General features: G+C 36.8%; 2 protein-coding genes across 2 annotated transcripts; one reads left to right on the forward strand and one right to left on the reverse strand.

Annotated features, from left to right (window-relative positions):
* Positions 1–13,555: 13,555 nt before the first annotated feature.
* LOC131474834 (protein NATD1-like) lies at positions 13,556–15,355 on the forward strand. Its single transcript, XM_058652526.1, has 3 exons — positions 13,556–13,771; positions 14,872–14,990; positions 15,068–15,355. Exons 1-3 carry the CDS (start codon positions 13,630–13,632, stop codon positions 15,182–15,184), a joined length of 378 nt encoding a protein of 125 aa, XP_058508509.1. The 5' UTR covers positions 13,556–13,629; the 3' UTR covers positions 15,185–15,355.
* Positions 15,356–15,898: 543 nt separating this feature from the next.
* Positions 15,899–19,370, reverse strand: LOC131475934 (germ cell-specific gene 1-like protein). The gene is made up of 5 exons (XM_058654326.1): positions 19,067–19,370; positions 18,330–18,377; positions 17,776–17,928; positions 16,791–16,902; positions 15,899–16,332 (listed from the first exon to the last, which is right to left on the reverse strand). Exons 1-5 carry the CDS (start codon positions 19,368–19,370, stop codon positions 16,032–16,034), a joined length of 918 nt encoding a protein of 305 aa, XP_058510309.1. The 3' UTR covers positions 15,899–16,031.
* Positions 19,371–20,462: the final 1,092 nt, after the last annotated feature.

Raw genomic sequence — 20,462 nt, forward strand, 5'->3', positions numbered from 1 at the left:
ACTTTTTGGTCAAATCTTGGACGACATACTAACCTAAGACCTTTTGTCACATTTTGGACGACATACTAACCTAAGACTTTTTTGTCATTTTAGACGACATACTAATATGACTTTTTTGTCACATTTTGGAAGACATACTATGACTTTTTTGTCACATTTTGGACGACATACTAACCGATTACTTTTTTGTCACATTTTGGACGACATACTAACCTATGACTTTTTTGTCACATTTTGGACGACATACTAACCGATTACTTTGTTGTCAGATTTTGGACGACATACTAATGTATGACATTTTTGTCACATTTTGGACGACATACTAACCTAAGACTTTTTTGTCACATTTTGGACGGCATACTAACCTATGACTTTTTTGTCAAATTTTGGATGACATACTAACTGATTACTTTTTTGTCACATTTTGGACGACATACTAATGTATGACTTTTTTGTCTCATTTTGGACGACATACTAAAGTATGACTTTTTGTCAAATTTTGGACGACATACGAACCTATGACTTTTTTGTCACATTTTGGATGGCATACTAAAGTATGACATTTTTGTCACATTTTGGACAACATACTAAATTATGACATTTTTGTCATTTTAGACGACATACTTGTCATCACAAGTCATACTTGTCACATTTTGGATGACATACTAAAGTATGACTTTTTTGTCACATTTTGGACGACATACTAACCTATGACTTTTTTGTCAAATTTTGGACGACATTTTGGACGTATGACTTTTTTGTCACATTTAGGATGACATACTATCGTATGACTTTTTTGTCACATTTTGGAAGACATACTAAAGTATGACCTTTTTGTCACATTTTGGACGACATACTAAAGTATGACCTTTTTTGTCACGTTTTGGACGACATACTAAAGTACGACATTTTTGTCACAATTTGGACGACATACTAACCTATGACTTTTTTGTCACATTTTGGACGACATACTAAAGTATGACATTTTTGTCAAATTTTGGACAACATACTAAGACTTTTTTGTCATTTTAGACGACATACTAAAGTATGACTTTTTTGTCACATTTTGGAAGACATTCTAACCTAAGACTTTTTTGTCACATTTTGGACGACATACAAACCTGTGACTTTTTTGTCATTTTAGACGACATACTAAAGTATGACTTTTTTGTCACATTTTGGACGACATTCTAACCTAAGACTTTTTTGTCACATTTTGGACGACATACAAACCTGTGACTTTTTTGTCGCATTTTGGACAACATACTAACCGATGACTTTTGTCAAATTTTGGACGACATACTAAAGTATGACTTTTTTGTCACATTTTAGACGACATACTAATGTATGACATTTTTGTCACATTTTGGACAACATACTAACCTATGACTTTTTTGTCAAATTTTGGACGACATACTAAAGTATGACATTTTTGTCAAATTTTGGACAACATACTAAGACTTTTTTGTCATTTTAGACGACATACTAAAGTATGACTTTTTTGTCACATTTTGGATGACATACAAACCTGTGACTTTTTTGTCGCATTTTGGACTTCATACTAACCTATGACTTTTTTGTCAAATTTTGGACGACATACTAAAGTATGACTTTTTTGTCACATTTTGGACGACATACGAACCTATGACTTTGTTGTCACGTTTTGGATGGCATACTAAAGTATGACATTTTTGTCAAATTTTGGACAACATACTAACCTAAGACTTTTTTGTCATTTTAGAAGACATACTAAAGTATGACTTTTTTGTCACATTTTGGACGACATTCTAAAGGATGACTTTTTTGTCACATTTTGGACGACATACTAACCTAAGACTTTTTTGTCATTTTAGACGACATACTAAAGTATGACTTTTTTGTCACATTTTGGACGACATACTAAACTATGACTTTTTTGTCTCATTTTGGACGACATACTAAACTATGACTTTTTTGTCACATTTTGGACGACATACTAACCTATGACTTTTTGGTCAAATCTTGGACGACATACTAACCTAAGACCTTTTGTCACATTTTGGACGACATACTAACCTAAGACTTTTTTGTCATTTTAGACGACATACTAAAGTATGACTTTTTTGTCACATTTTGGAAGACATACTATGACTTTTTTGTCACATTTTGGACGACATACTAACCGATTACTTTTTTGTCACATTTTAGACGACATACTAATGTATGACATTTTTGTCAAATTTTGGACAACATACTAACCGATTACTTTTTTGTCACATTTTGGACGACATACTAACCCAAGACCTTTTGTCACATTTTGGACGACATACTAAAGTTTGACATTTTTGTCACATTTTGGACGACATACTAACCTATGTCTTTTTTGTCAAATTTTGGACAACATACTAAAGTATGACATTTTTGTCAAATTTTGGACAACATACTAAGACTTTTTTGTCATTTTAGACGACATACTAAAGTATGACTTTTTTGTCACATTTTGGACGACATTCTAACCTAAGACTTTTTTGTCCCATTTTGGACGACATACAAACCTGTGACTTTTTTGTCATTTTAGACGACATACTAAAGTATGACTTTTTTGTCACATTTTGGACGACATTCTAACCTAAGACTTTTTTGTCACATTTTGGACGACATACAAACCTGTGACTTTTTTGTCGCATTTTGGACAACATACTAACCGATGACTTTTGTCAAATTTTGGACGACATACTAAAGTATGACTTTTTTGTCACATTTTAGACGACATACTAATGTATGACATTTTTGTCACATTTTGGACAACATACTAACCTATGACTTTTTTGTCAAATTTTGGACGACATACTAAAGTATGACATTTTTGTCAAATTTTGGACAACATACTAAGACTTTTTTGTCATTTTAGACGACATACTAAAGTATGACTTTTTTGTCACATTTTGGATGACATTCTAACCTAAGACTTTTTTGTCACATTTTGGACGACATACGAACCTATGACTTTCTTGTCACGTTTTGGATGGCATACTAAAGTATGACATTTTTGTCAAATTTTGGACAACATACTAACCTAAGACTTTTTTGTCATTTTAGAAGACATACTAAAGTATGACTTTTTTGTCACATTTTGGACGACATTCTAAAGGATGACTTTTTTGTCACATTTTGGACGACATACTAAAGTATGACTTTTTTGTCACATTTTGGAAGACATACTAATGTATGACATTTTTGTCACATTTTGGACAACATACTAACCTAAGACTTTTTTGTCATTTTAGACGACATACTAAAGTATGACTTTTTTGTCACATTTTGGACGACATACTAAAGTATGACTTTTTTGTCTCATTTTGGACGACATACTAAAGTATGACTTTTTTGTCACATTTTGGAAGACATACTATGACTTTTTTGTCACATTTTGGACGACATACTAACCGATTACTTTTTTGTCACATTTTGGACGACATACTAATGTATGACATTTTTGTCAAATTTTGGACAACATACTAACCGATTACTTTTTTGTCACATTTTGGACGACATACTAAAGTATGACTTTTTGTCACATTTTGTACGACATACTAACCGATTACTTTTTTGTCACATTTTGGACGACATACTAACCTATGACTTTTTTGTCACATTTTGGACGACATACTAACCTATGACTTTTTTGTCACATTTTGGACGACATACTAACCTATGACTTTTTTGTCATATTTTGGACGACATACTAACCTATGACTTTTTTGTCACATTTTGGACAACATACTAAGACTTTTTTGTCATTTTAGACGACATACTAAAGTATGACTTTTTTGTCACATTTTGGACAACATTCTAACCTAAGACTTTTTTGTCACATTTTGGACGACATACAAACCTGTGACTTTTTTGTCGCATTTTGGACAACATACTAACCGATGACTTTTGTCACATTTTGGACGACATACTAATGTATGACATTTTTGTCACATTTTGGACGACATACTAAAGTATGACATTTTTGTCACATTTTGGACGACATACTAAAGTATGACTTTTTTGTCACATTTTGGACGACATACTAACCTAAGACTTTTTTATCATTTTAGACGACATACTAAAGTATGACTTTTTTGTCACATTTTGGAAGACATACTATGACTTTTTTGTCAAATTTTGGACGACATACTAACCTAAGACCTTTTTGTCACATTTTGGACGTCATACTAAAGTATGACATTTTTGTCACAATTTGGACGACATACTAACCTATGACTTTTTTGTCACATTTTGGACGACATACTAACCTAAGACCTTTTTGTCACATTTTGGACGACATACTAAAGTTTGACATTTTTGTCACATTTTGGACGACATTCTAAAGGATGACTTTTTTGTCACATTTTGGACGACATACTAAAGTATGACTTTTTTGTCACATTTTGGAAGACATACTAATGTATGACATTTTTGTCACATTTTGGACAACATACTAACCTAAAACTTTTTTGTCATTTTAGACGACATACTAAAGTATGACTTTTTTGTCACATTTTGGACGACATACTAAAGTATGACTTTTTTGTCTCATTTTGGACGACATACTAAAGTATGACTTTTTTGTCACATTTTGGAAGACATACTATGACTTTTTTGTCACATTTTGGACGACATACTAACCGATTACTTTTTTGTCACATTTTGGACCACATACTAATGTATGACATTTTTGTCAAATTTTGGACAACATACTAACCGATTACTTTTTTGTCACATTTTGGACGACATACTAAAGTATGACTTTTTGTCACATTTTGTACGACATACTAACCGATTACTTTTTTGTCACATTTTGGACGACATACTAACCTATGACTTTTTTGTCACATTTTGGACGACATACTAACCTATGACTTTTTTGTCACATTTTGGAAGACATACTATGACTTTTTTGTCAAATTTTGGACGACATACTAACCTAAGACCTTTTTGTCACATTTTGGACGTCATACTAAAGTATGACATTTTTGTCACAATTTGGACGACATACTAACCTATGACTTTTTTGTCACATTTTGGACGACATACTAACCTAAGACCTTTTTGTCACATTTTGGACGACATACTAAAGTTTGACATTTTTGTCACATTTTGGACGACATTCTAAAGGATGACTTTTTTGTCACATTTTGGACGACATACTAAAGTATGACTTTTTTGTCACATTTTGGAAGACATACTAATGTATGACATTTTTGTCACATTTTGGACAACATACTAACCTAAGACTTTTTTGTCATTTTAGACGACATACTAAAGTATGACTTTTTTGTCACATTTTGGACGACATACTAAACTATGACTTTTTTGTCTCATTTTGGACGACATACTAAAGTATGACTTTTTTGTCACATTTTGGAAGACATACTATGACTTTTTTGTCACATTTTGGACGACATACTAACCGATTACTTTTTTGTCACATTTTGGACGACATACTAATGTATGACATTTTTGTCAAATTTTGGACAACATACTAACCGATTACTTTTTTGTCACATTTTGGACGACATACTAAAGTATGACTTTTTGTCACATTTTGTACGACATACTAACCGATTACTTTTTTGTCACATTTTGGACGACATACTAACCTATGACTTTTTTGTCACATTTTGGACGACATACTAACCTATGACTTTTTTGTCACATTTTGGACGACATACTAACCTATGACTTTTTTGTCACATTTTGGACGACATACTAACCTATGACTTTTTTGTCACATTTTGGACAACATACTAAGACTTTTTTGTCATTTTAGACGACATACTAAAGTATGACTTTTTTGTCACATTTTGGACAACATTCTAACCTAAGACTTTTTTGTCACATTTTGGACGACATACAAACCTGTGACTTTTTTGTCGCATTTTGGACAACATACTAACCGATGACTTTTGTCACATTTTGGACGACATACTAATGTATGACATTTTTGTCACATTTTGGACGACATACTAAAGTATGACATTTTTGTCACATTTTGGACGACATACTAAAGTATGACTTTTTTGTCACATTTTGGACGACATACTAACCTAAGACTTTTTTATCATTTTAGACGACATACTAAAGTATGACTTTTTTGTCACATTTTGGAAGACATACTATGACTTTTTTGTCAAATTTTGGACGACATACTAACCTAAGACCTTTTTGTCACATTTTGGACGTCATACTAAAGTATGACATTTTTGTCACAATTTGGACGACATACTAACCTATGACTTTTTTGTCACATTTTGGACGACATACTAACCTAAGACCTTTTTGTCACATTTTGGACGACATACTAAAGTTTGACATTTTTGTCACATTTTGGATGACATACTAACCTATGACTTTTTTGTCACATTTTGGACGACATACTAAAGTATGACTTTTTTGTCTCATTTTGGACGACATACTAAAGTATGACTTTTTTGTCTCATTTTGGACGACATACTAAACTATGACTTTTTTGTCACATTTTGGACGACATAAATGGATGACATTTTTTGTAAACATACTAACCTAAGACTTTTCAGTCACATTTTGATTGACATTCTAATCTATGACTGAGCTGCCTCAGATGGGATTTGAACCCACATTGAGTTGAAAACTGGATCAGGGGGGCAGTGTTCTATCCTCTAGGCCATTGGGGCACTCCTACTCTTTGATACTTCTTGTATTTGTCACATTTTGGACGACATACTAATGTATGACATTTTTGTCACATTTTAGACAACATACTAACCTAAGACTTTTTTGTCATTTTAGACGACATACTAAAGTATGACTTTTTTGTCACATTTTGGACGACATTCTAACCTATGACTTTTTTGTCACATTTTGGACGACATACTAAAGTATGACATTTTTGTCACATTTTGGACGACATTCTAACCTAAGACCTTTTTGTCACATTTTGGACGACATACTAAAGTATGACATTTTTGTCACATTTTGGACGACATTCTAACCTAAGACCTTTTTGTCACATTTTGGACGACATACTAAAGTTTGACATTTTTGTCACATTTTGGATGACATACTAACCTATGACTTTTTTGTCACATTTTGGACGACATACTAAAGTATGACTTTTTTGTCTCATTTTGGACGACATACTAAACTATGACTTTTTTGTCACATTTTGGACGACATACTAAACTATGACCTTTTTGTCACATTTTGGACAACATACTAAAGTTTGACATTTTTGTCACATTTTGGATGACATACTAACCTATGACTTTTTTGTCACATTTTGGACGACATACTAAAGTATGACATTTTTGTCACATTTTGGAGGACATTCTAACCTATGACTTTTTTGTCACATTTTGGACGACATACTAACCTAAGACCTTTTTGTCACATTTTGGACGACATACTAAAGTTTGACATTTTTGTCACATTTTGGATGACATACTAACCTATGACTTTTTTGTCACATTTTGGACGACATTCTAACCTATGACTTTTTTGTCACATTTTGGACGACATACTAACCTAAGACCTTTTTGTCACATTTTGGATGACATACTAACCTATGACTTTTTTGTCACATTTTGGACCACATACTAAAGTATGACTTTTTTGTCACATTTTGGACGACATACTAAACTATGACTTTTTTGTCACATTTTGGACGACATACTAAACTATGACTTTTTCGTCACATTTTGGATGACATACTAAACTATGACCTTTTTGTCACATTTTGGACAACATACTAAAGTTTGACATTTTTGTCACATTTTGGATGACATACTAACCTATGACTTTTTTGTCACATTTTGGACGACATACTAAAGTATGACATTTTTGTCACATTTTGGACGACATTCTAACCTATGACTTTTTTGTCACATTTTTGACGACATACTAACCTAAGACCTTTTTGTCACATTTTGGACGACATACTAAAGTTTGACATTTTTGTCACATTTTGGATGACATACTAACCTATGACTTTTTTGTCACATTTTGGACGACATTCTAACCTATGACTTTTTTGTCACATTTTGGACGACATACTAACCTAAGACCTTTTTGTCACATTTTGGATGACATACTAACATTTGGAAGACATACTAACCTATGACTTTTTTGTCACATTTTGGACGACATACTAACCTAAGACCTTTTTGTCACGTTTTGGACGACATACTAAACTATGACTTTTTTGTCACATTTAGGATGACATACTAAAGCATGACTTTTTTTGTCACAATTTGGACGACATACTAACCTATGACTTTTTTGTCACATTTTGGACGACATACTAACCTAAGACCTTTTTGTCACATTTTGGACGTCATACTAAAGTATGACATTTTTGTCACAATTTGGACGACATACTAAAGTATGACTTTTTTGTCACATTTTGGAAGACATACTAACATTTGGACGACATACTAACCTATGACTTGTCACATTTTGGACGACATACTAACCTAAGACCTTTTTGTCACGTTTTGGACGACATACTAAAGTTTGACATTTTTGTCACATTTTGGATGACATACTAACCTAAGACCTTTTTGTCACATTTTGGACGACATACTAAAGTATGACTTTTTTGTCTCATTTTGGAAGACATACTAAACTATGACTTTCTTGTCACATTTTGGACGACATACTAAACTATGACTTTTTCGTCACATTTTGGATGACATACTAAATATGACTTTTTTGGCACATTTTGGACGACATAAATGGATGACATTTTTCGTCAACATACTAACCTAAGACTTTTCAGTCACATTTTGATTGACATTCTAATCTATGACTGAGCTGCCTCAGATGGGATTTGAACCCACATTGAGTTGAAAACTGGGTCAGGTGGGCAATGTTTTATCCTCTAGGCCATTGGGTAACTCCAACTCCTTGATACTTCTTGTATTTGTCTCATTTTAGACGACATACTAAAGTATGACATTTCAGTCGACATACTAAATTGTAACTGAGCTGCCTCAGATGGGATTCGAACCCCGAGGAGTCGAAAACTGGATGAGGGGGGCAGTGTTTTATACTCTAGGCCATTGGGGCACTCCTTCTCTTTGATACTTCTTGTATTTGTCTCATTTTAGACGACATACTAAAGTATGACATTTTTGTCACATTTTGGACAACATACTAACCTTTGACTTTTTTGTCACATTTTGGACGACATACTAACCTATGACTTTTTTGTAATTTTTTGGACGACATACTAACCTATGATTTTTTGACACATTTTGGACGACATACTAACCTAAGACCTTTTTGTCACATTTTGGACGACATACTAAAGTATGACATTTTTTGTCACGTTTTGGACGACATACTAACCTAAGACTTTTTTGTCATTTTGGACAACATACTAACCTATGACTTTTTTGTCAAATTTTGGACGACATTTTGGACGTATGACCTTTTTGTCACATTTTGGACAACATACTAAAGTTTGACATTTTTGTCACATTTTGGATGACATACTAACCTATGACTTTTTTGTCACATTTTGGACGACATACTAAAGTATGACATTTTTGTCACATTTTGGAGGACATTCTAACCTATGACTTTTTTGTCACATTTTGGACGACATACTAACCTAAGACCTTTTTGTCACATTTTGGACGACATACTAAAGTTTGACATTTTTGTCACATTTTGGATGACATACTAACCTATGACTTTTTTGTCACATTTTGGACGACATTCTAACCTATGACTTTTTTGTCACATTTTGGACGACATACTAACCTAAGACCTTTTTGTCACATTTTGGATGACATACTAACCTATGACTTTTTTGTCACATTTTGGACCACATACTAAAGTATGACTTTTTTGTCACATTTTGGACGACATACTAAACTATGACTTTTTTGTCACATTTTGGACGACATACTAAACTATGACTTTTTCGTCACATTTTGGATGACATACTAAACTATGACCTTTTTGTCACATTTTGGACAACATACTAAAGTTTGACATTTTTGTCACATTTTGGATGACATACTAACCTATGACTTTTTTGTCACATTTTGGACGACATACTAAAGTATGACATTTTTGTCACATTTTGGACGACATTCTAACCTATGACTTTTTTGTCACATTTTTGACGACATACTAACCTAAGACCTTTTTGTCACATTTTGGACGACATACTAAAGTTTGACATTTTTGTCACATTTTGGATGACATACTAACCTATGACTTTTTTGTCACATTTTGGACGACATTCTAACCTATGACTTTTTTGTCACATTTTGGACGACATACTAACCTAAGACCTTTTTGTCACATTTTGGATGACATACTAACATTTGGAAGACATACTAACCTATGACTTTTTTGTCACATTTTGGACGACATACTAACCTAAGACCTTTTTGTCACGTTTTGGACGACATACTAAACTATGACTTTTTTGTCACATTTAGGATGACATACTAAAGCATGACTTTTTTTGTCACAATTTGGACGACATACTAACCTATGACTTTTTTGTCACATTTTGGACGACATACTAACCTAAGACCTTTTTGTCACGTTTTGGACGTCATACTAAAGTATGACATTTTTGTCACAATTTGGACGACATACTAAAGTATGACTTTTTTGTCACATTTTGGAAGACATACTAACATTTGGACGACATACTAACCTATGACTTCTTGTCACATTTTGGACGACATACTAACCTAAGACCTTTTTGTCACGTTTTGGACGACATACTAAAGTTTGACATTTTTGTCACATTTTGGATGACATACTAACCTAAGACCTTTTTGTCACATTTTGGACGACATACTAAAGTATGACTTTTTTGTCTCATTTTGGACGACATACTAAACTATGACTTTCTTGTCACATTTTGGACGACATACTAAACTATGACTTTTTCGTCACATTTTGGATGACATACTAAATATGACTTTTTTGGCACATTTTGGACGACATAAATGGATGACATTTTTTGTCAACATACTAACCTAAGACTTTTCAGTCACATTTTGATTGACATTCTAATCTATGACTGAGCTGCCTCAGATGGGATTTGAACCCACATTGAGTTGAAAACTGGGTCAGGTGGGCAATGTTTTATCCTCTAGGCCATTGAGTAACTCCAACTCCTTGATACTTCTTGTATTTGTCTCATTTTAGACGACATACTAAAGTATGACATTTCAGTCGACATACTAAATTGTAACTGAGCTGCCTCAGATGGGATTCGAACCCCGAGGAGTCGAAAACTGGATGAGGGGGGCAGTGTTTTATACTCTAGGCCATTGGGGCACTCCTTCTCTTTGATACTTCTTGTATTTGTCTCATTTTAGACGACATACTAAAGTATGACATTTTTGTCACATTTTGGACAACATACTAACCTTTGACTTTTTTGTCACATTTTGGACGACATACTAACCTATGACTTTTTTGTAATTTTTTGGACGACATACTAACCTATGATTTTTTGACACATTTTGGACGACATACTAACCTAAGACCTTTTTGTCACATTTTGGACGACATACTAAAGTATGACATTTTTTGTCACGTTTTGGACGACATACTAACCTAAGACTTTTTTGTCATTTTGGACAACATACTAACCTATGACTTTTTTGTCAAATTTTGGACGACATTTTGGACGTATGACTTTTTTGTCACATTTAGGATGACATACTAACCTATGACTTTTTTGTCACATTTTGGACGACATACTCAAGTATGACTTTTTTTGTCACAATTTGGACGACATACTAAAGTTTGACATTTTTGTCACATTTTGGACGACATACTAACCTATGACTTTTTTGTCACATTTTGGACGACATACTAACCTAAGACCTTTTTGTCACATTTTGGACGACATACTAAAGTTTGACATTTTTGTCACATTTTGGACGACATACTAACCTAAGACCTTTTTGTCACATTTTGGACGACATACTAAAGTTTGACATTTTTGTCACATTTTGGACGACATACTAACCTATGACTTTCAGTCAAATTTTGGACGACATACTAAAGTTTAACATTTTTGTCACATTTTGGACGACATACTAACCTAAGACCTTTTTGTCACATTTTGGACGACATACTAAAGTTTGACATTTTTGTCACATTTTGGACGACATACTAACCTATGACTTTTTTATCAAATTTTGGACGACATTTTGGACATATGACTTTTTTGTCACATTTAGGATGACATACTAACCTATGACTTTTTTGTCACATTTTGGACGACATACTAACCTATGACTTTTTTGTCACATTTTGGACGACATACTAAAGTATGACTTTTTTGTCACAATTTGGACGACATACTAACCTAAGACCTTTTTGTCACATTTTGGACGACATACTAAAGTTTGACTTTTTTGTCACATTTTGGACGACATACTAAAGTTTGACTTTTTTGTCAAATTTTGGACGACATACTAAAGTATGACTTTTTTGTCACATTTTGGACGATATACTAATGTATGACATTTTTGTCACATTTTGGACGACATACTAACCTAAGACTTTTTTGTCACATTTTGGACAACATACTAACCTATGACCTTTTTGTCATATTTTGGACGACATACTAACCTATGACTTTTTTGTCTCATTTTGGACGACATACTAAAGTATGACTTTTTTGTCACATTTTGGACGACATACTAAAGTATGACTTTTTTGTCTCATTTTGGAGGACGTACTAACCTAAGACTTTTTAGTCATATTTTGGATGACATACTAAAGTATGGCATTTTTGTCACATTTTGGACAACATACTAACCTAAGACTTTTTTGTCACATTTTGGACGACATACTAACCTATGACTTTTTTGTCACATTTTGGACAACATACTAACCTAAGACTTTTTTGTCACATTTTGGACGACATACTAACCTATGACTTTTTTGTCACATTTTGGACAACATACTAACCTAAGACTTTTTTGTCACATTTTGGACGACATAATAAAGTATGACCTTTTTGTCACATTTTGGACGACATACTAACCTATGACTTTTTTGTCAAATTTTGGACGACAACTAAAGTATGACTTTTTTGTCCCATTTTGTATGACATACTAACCTATGACCTTTTTGTCATATTTTGGACGACATACTAACCTATGACTTTTTTGTCTCATTTTGGACGACATACTAAAGTATGACTTTTTTGTCACATTTTGGACGACATACTAAAGTATGACTTTTTTGTCTCATTTTGGAGGACATACTAACCTAAGACTTTTTAGTCATATTTTGGATGACATACTAAAGTATGGCATTTTTGTCACATTTTGGACGACATACTAAAGTATGACTTTTTTTTCAAATTTTGGACGACATACTAAAGTATGACTTTTTTGTCAAATTTTGGATGACATACTAACCTATGACCTTTTTGTCACATTTTGGACGAGGGAATGTGTTGTCAAAAACATACTTTTACACATTTAGTGTGATTCTTGTTTATTTAATTTCATTTAGTGTTGAAGGTTGAAGGTTAGTCCTTGTGCTGATCTGGCGCCCCTGGTGGAGAGTTTGTAGTCGGAATCACACGACCACGCACTGTTCGTAATGGTTTTCGTGTAAAAAATGTTTTCCAGACTCACTCGTTTATCTCTCAGAGTGGGTTTTCGGCCGCACACCCTTAGTTCCTTCAGCTCCAGCCGCCGGTTGATGGTCGAACATGATCGAGTGAATCGTCGCTTCACCGTCACTCCAGGCAGCGGGGCCGGTAAGGAGGCTTAAGCCGGGGCTGGCGCTCCAGTGCCGGGGTAGATCCACTACGAGAGGCCGGCGGCCAATGGCGGCCTGCTAGAGGATTTTTTTGTGATTTATCATTTACCACAGGAAATATTAATTCTATGTCAGGTTTCAGTGGTTTGATTGGCCATTGCTCATATTGACGCTCGCAAGCCTTAGAAAATAAGAAAACGAAATTACATTCAAAAACAAGTGAGTTGATCGCATCTTTTGCCAGCGCTAAATCATTGTGCAAGCGACACTAATGACAACATTTGAATACGATTAAAATTGAACTGCTCAACAGTTCGGCATATATACTAAAACCAGCAGTATCGTATTTTATTAAATTATTGGCTAAAATATCACGGTAGTGCAGCAATAGCAAGACAAAAACGGTCGGGGAATTGAATATGAAAAGTATGTGACTTATTTTCGCCGAGACCAACAGAAACCAATGACAACATATTAATATCACTGACATACCTTTTCTTATCAGTTCGGCATGTATATTAATTCCAGCAGTAACGTATTATAATACATTTTTGGCAAAACTGTCACAGTAGTGCAGCGATAGCAAGGAACAGCTGCCTGTAAAAAAAGATGGTATTTCCTATGGGGCTTTTGTATAATTAGTTTGTTGTCAATACTCCACATATTTACTTTACCTGTATTGCTGCTGAAACACAGTTTTGTGGGATTGTCTACCCAAAAAATTTTTATTTCATGTCTCGTTTCAGCGGTTTGTTTGAATTATAGACTCAAGTTGAAAACGTTCGGGAAATTTAATCTAAACCAACAGTGGCGTATTTTTTAGTAAATTCTGGGCCAAACGGTCACAGCAGTGCAGCAATAACAATAAATGGGTGCCTGTAAAAATGATAGTATTTCCTTTTGTATTGTTTGTGAGGTGTCAGTGCTGCAACTAACAATAATTCTCATAATTGGTTAATCTGTTGATAATTTACTGGGTTAAGTGGTAGTTAATAATGAGTTACAACCTTGCAGAGACACATTTGTCCAGTGTGTGATGAACTGTGACCTCTGTGTCCTCTGTGTGACCTCTGTGTCCTCTGTGTCTTCTGTCCACAGAGGCTCGAGACTGTGCAGTGCTGATCTACAGATTCACCGGGGAGAAGGAGGTGGACCTAATGTCGACCTTTGTGCCAGAGACGTTCAGAGGTCAAGGTGTCGCTGCACTGCTGTCACAGGTGAGAACCTCAGATTTAAACGTACACAAGGTGCTTTTATTCTTTAAGGATTTCATATATTATCATTTATTTTACAGGCTGCCATGGAGTTTCTGGTTGAAGAAAACCTCAAGGCTCGCGTCTCCTGTTGGTACATACAGAAATACGTCGAGGATCATCCGCTGCAGAAGTTTAAAGACGTGGTCATCACGTGACTGAACGACCGCTTCACATTAACGACGTTAATGAAAAAATCCCAAACACTCTACTTTGTCTGTGGACTCCACAGCATCTAAAAGTGGTGGTTATGAATAAGAAAAAAATCAATTTTATTTGATTAAATTAACTGAAAAATCCAGAGGGAAAATCAGGGTTTAAAAAAACATCATATTTTTTTTTATTTGATTATTTAATGTTGATCAACTTTTGCTGATCTGAAACTATTTAATCTGTGTATTCTGTGGATTTTCTCACACACTTGTAATTTTTTTTTAGTGAATACAATAAAATATTCAAGTCGTAACGTTTTTGAAGCACGTTTTAATGTCAATGAGGAGTCGTTTTGTTCTGTTTACTGTCTGTCTGTGGTTAGTGGGCGTGTTTTTCACTTCTGGGTGCAGGATGCCCAGCAGGGGGCGCACACAGCTGAGCCAGTGCTTTCTTTGTCTCAACCCAGGGTCTGGATCCTGTGAAGTGTGCAGCTGAGGGGCAGATGGAAGTCCTGCGCTGTGTGAAGTGGTGACGGTTGAACACAGTTCAGAGGTTATCCTTCTTCTTCTTCTCCTATTAAATTCCAGCAGCCTGTACACCAAGAGGCTAAACTCTGCCCTGTACAGTTCAATCAGCCAAAACATGCAGTGGCCCCTGATGCTTTGGGCCCCTAGGCCTGGGTGTGTGAGTTCTCACACACACACACACACACTCTCTCTCGTACAGGGACACAGACCCGAGTTAAACTGATGAAAACAATCCTGAATGAGAAGTCATCAAAAATCATTATTTCCAGAAAAACAAAACTGTCCTGAAAACGTTTCCATGGCAGCAGGGACAGAGGACGGTGACTCAGCAGTATTCCTCCCCCTGCTGCTCTGATGCACCATCCATTTCCACCACGTACGTCGTCCCCGTGGACGGTTTGTGGCCGTTGACGTGCAGCAGCTGCTGCGGCGGCGGCGGCACCTCGGCGTCAGCGGTCAGGTACACGTCCCACATGTGCTCAGGAAGCTGCATCATCCTCCGCTCGACCATCAGACTCTTCTCGATGTTCCGCCGCTTGTATTTGAACTCGATGACGGTCTTCGTGTACCTGTTGAGCGCCGTCACGGCCGAACCCATGCAGGTGCCAAACGAGCCCCACGCCAACCTGCGCGGAGGAAACAGAATCAGTCTGTGAATATTTACTTTTCCATGTGGACAGATAACAAGTACAAGTAAAAGTACTGGTCTAAAAACGTTACTTTTTTTAACAAGGTTCAAAAAAGGACAAGGGAACACAAATCTCACATGAATTGTTTTGAATTAAAGGCAAACCTTTACAAATAAAGTGCTGACAGAATAAAATATGTAAACACATAATGTATCAGTCAAAATGGGTCAAAGGTCACAAATACTTTAAGTTTCTCACTCAAGGACCTTAATCATCTGTTGTTGTCGTTCACCTGTCCTCACTGTTCACCTGTCCTCACCGTTCACCTTTCTTCACTGTTCATCTGTCCTCACTGTTCACCTGTCCTCTTCGTGCATCTGTCCTCACTGTTCACCTGTCCTCACCGTTCACCTGTCCTCATGAGACATTTGTCACAGTAGATTGTAGACACTTACACATAAGACCAACTGTAGTCCCAGGTCTTTGGTCTCCAGTCCTCTGGTCCCATAGCAACAGCCAGCTGGAATATGGTGGTGAACATCATGTGGGCCACCATCCCACAAAGACCTGAGAAGACAAACGGTGGATGTAGAGTGAGCTACTGTACGTTCCCAAGACAGTTAAGTTTTTTTAGTTCCTGCTCTGACGAGGATCTAAGCGAGCTACCTGACAGGACAATGTTTCCTGACAGGACAATAGTACCTGACAGGACGGCGTTACCTGACAGGACAATAGTACCTGACAGGACAATAGTACCTGACAGGACGGCGTTACCTGACAGGACAATAGTACCTGACAGGACAATAGTACCTGACAGGACGGCGTTACCTGACAGGACAATAGTACCTGACAGGACAATAGTACCTGACAGGACGCCGTTACCTGACAGGACAATAGTACCTGACAGGACAATAGTACCTGACAGGACGCCGTTACCTGACAGGACAATAGTACCTGACAGGACAATAGTACCTGACAGGACGGCGTTACCTGACAGGACAATAGTACCTGACAGGACAATAGTACCTGACAGGACAATAGTACCTGACAGGACGGCGTTACCTGACAGGACAATAGTACCTGACAGGACGGCGTTACCTGACAGGACAATAGTACCTGACAGGACAATAGTACCTGACAGGACAATAGTACCTGACAGGACAATAGTACCTGACAGGACGGCGTTACCTGACAGGACAATAGTACCTGACAGGACAATAGTACCTGACAGGACAATAGTACCTGACAGGACGGCGTTACCTGACAGGACAATAGTACCTGACAGGACGGCGTTACCTGACAGGACAATAGTACCTGACAGGACAATAGTACCTGACAGGACGGCGTTACCTGACAGGACAATAGTACCTGACAGGACAATAGTACCTGACAGGACGGCGTTACCTGACAGGACAATAGTACCTGACAGGACAATAGTACCTGACAGGACGGTGCACAGAGCGGCGAAGGCACTGAGCTTCAGTTTGTTCATGATGCTGAAACACGGAAACTGCTCGAGAGTCATGAGAGCGCCCCCTGTGAAGAGCAGGGAGAGGTACAGAGTCTCTGCCACGATGCACAACCACAGGACTCCTGAGGACAGAGACAGCAGAGGAAAGACAGAAATGACTTTTGTTGTATTCATAAATTCAAAATTCAGTGATCTGAAGACAGACGAGACAGATTTATATAGAAAGACATAAATAATCTCAGCAGACGTCTCCACACACTGTACATAAATCTATAAATATAGGACACACTGTATATAAAACATGGACATAGTCTTTAAGTGTCAAACCTTTACAATACACATATGTTAATTAACATACTGTAACTTATATATGTATATTTGTTCAAATAAAGCATAAAATTACGTTTTAATTATTTTACCAAACATCTCTTGCGATGTCTCATGTCTCATGATCCTACAGTAGCCCACAGTGGACAAACTAAAGGTCTCCTGAGTTTCATTGAGACACAGACTTTTTACAAACCTCGTTCATGTTCAGGCGCAATCTCCGAGAAATCTCGACAGTCAAATCCTGTCATTGGAAAAAAGAATAAGAAAAGAATGATTATTATTGTTGAATAATATATTTTACTCACCGACAATAAAATCATCAATCATCAACAAATCATCACTTCTATTTATCACTCATATCTATAATTGAGCACATTGGCATCGATTTTTTTTATAAGTGGTTGTATTTAATAAGTTGATACTTGGACAGGACTATCGTTCTTGATTTGTCATCATTTTAGACTTTCTACACTTTATGTTTGTGTAAAATCCAATTAAAAATATTTTTGAGATAAAAAATAAAAGATCCTTAAATTTGTAAATTCAACTTAAAATTTTACTTTTATGCAATTTATGGCATTATTTATGTGAAGTAATGATTTCAAACTTCAAGTCTACGAATGTAAACATGTCATCGCGTATAAAAAAAACACATGCAGACCCCGCCCACGTGGAGGAGGTTCTATGAAATAATGATGTGTATGATACCAAACCGAGCCGAGTAGAGTCCATTTAGTCCATCCTCTACTAGAAACCTTCCTAGGATTAGGAGCAGTGTGCAGCCACTGAGCAGAGCCTGGGGAGAAATGGGTGGGGACTCGAACCAGGCAACCCTCCGGTTACAAGCCAAGTTATACAGTGGCTGCCCCACTGTATAACAGAAAAAGGAGCATGTGTTTGGAGCTGACGATGGAGAGTCTGATGTCTTACCGTTCATGTCGGCCGCCTGCTCACACGAGAAGAAAATGCCAGCGTGGAACCTCCTCAGCAGGAACTTCTCCTCCCCCGTCTCAAAGATGTACTGCACCATGCGCGTGTCGTTGACGTCGGAGCTGTTGAAGCGGATGCAGAACCACTGCTTCATTTTCACCGGCGGGCCCGTGCAGAAGGGCTTGGCCACCTTCCTCGTGCCCTCGCACCAGTAGCTGGTAGTCACCGCCGACAAGGCGAACGCAAAGGCCACGAAGTTGAGCGTGAGCGCCAGAGAAGCTCGCCGCCCGCGGTCCAGCCTCATGGTCGAGGCCCCGGCCCAAAAGGAGATGAAATGAAAGGGCGGCTAATCCTGGCTTTCGATGTGAAGCCAACGTGTTTTGCCTCCCAGCGGAAATATCAAATCTTCATAATCTCGCTGGCTTCGGGGCTCATTGGGGCGAGACTCGTCTCCGTCTGTCCACGGCCACTCCGGTTAAAGGACTCACTCTCTCCACATGCAGAGAGACAAAAGACACCCATGACCGTCCAGTGTCTCTTCGTCTTTCATCTGCTTCATTTGAACTCTTTCACTCGCTGCTGCTCATCCAAGCCCGTCGCTCCTCCCCTCCTCTAAATCTTTGCCTGCAATATTATCCATTACAAATGGCAAATTACTTTCCAGACGGCCTTTCAGTGTATTTATGGAAAAAAAAAAAAAAAAAAAAAGATTACAATGAGCTTAGATTATAATCCAGCCGGGCAAAGTGTTGTCTCTGAGTGATTCCAGCCGCAGCACATAGAGTAAGATCAAGTTTGTCTTCTTACAGTCGGTGACCGATGACGTAACGGACAAAGTCTCATATGAAAATCCATCCGTGATGTGTGTGTGTGTGTGTGTGTGAAATCTCTTCATGTCTGACATCCAACTGATCACCGAGACGAGTGAGTGAAGGAAACGACAGATGTTGGAGCTCATAGATTTGATCGTAGGATTTCTCAAAAGATTATTTTGATGCTACATCAACTTACAACACAGTGAACGTCACCTCTGTCAAAGTCTGAGCAGAAGAACTACAACATTCTACTTTTACGGTATAGAGACCCCGGCTGTCACCTGACACGGTCCCTATGAACCGCCATGTTGGCAGGCAAGTATGTGGCAAAAATGAACGGGACGAGTGCTGGATTCAACCAGGGCTTCAAGAAGCTCTCGAAGACCCAGCTCTTCCAAGAACAGTCTCTCTTGCCTAGCACCTACCTTACGCCCTCCCCTGCACTCTCACCTTCTTTCAGTCCACTGTTCCTATCTAGTGGAGTTCTTTCCAAGACTTCTTCTAAGTAGCTTATTCCTTTTTTGTAAGTCTGCTAAATTCTTAAATGTAAATGTAAACGTTCTCAAAGATTATTTTGATGC

The sequence above is a fragment of the Solea solea genome, chromosome 16, assembly GCF_958295425.1.
Source record: "Solea solea chromosome 16, fSolSol10.1, whole genome shotgun sequence".
Lineage (NCBI taxonomy): Eukaryota > Metazoa > Chordata > Actinopteri > Pleuronectiformes > Soleidae > Solea > Solea solea.

Excerpts from the sequence above, each read along its gene's own strand:
- LOC131475934 (XM_058654326.1), bottom strand. The coding sequence starts at position 19,370 with ATGAGGCTGGACCGCGGGCGGCGAGCTTCTCTGGCGCTCACGCTCAAC. Across the intron at positions 17,929-18,329 it reads TGCGCCTGAACATGAACGAG|GAGTCCTGTGGTTGTGCATC; the intron begins GTTTGTAAAAAG and ends CTCTGTCCTCAG. Across the intron at positions 16,333-16,790 it reads GACTACAGTTGGTCTTATGT|GTTGGCGTGGGGCTCGTTTG; the intron begins GTAAGTGTCTAC and ends TCCTCCGCGCAG.
- LOC131474834 (XM_058652526.1), top strand. The coding sequence starts at position 13,630 with ATGTTTTCCAGACTCACTCGTTTATCTCTCAGAGTGGGTTTTCGGCCG. Across the intron at positions 13,772-14,871 it reads CACTCCAGGCAGCGGGGCCG|AGGCTCGAGACTGTGCAGTG; the intron begins GTAAGGAGGCTT and ends TTCTGTCCACAG. Across the intron at positions 14,991-15,067 it reads TCGCTGCACTGCTGTCACAG|GCTGCCATGGAGTTTCTGGT; the intron begins GTGAGAACCTCA and ends TTTATTTTACAG.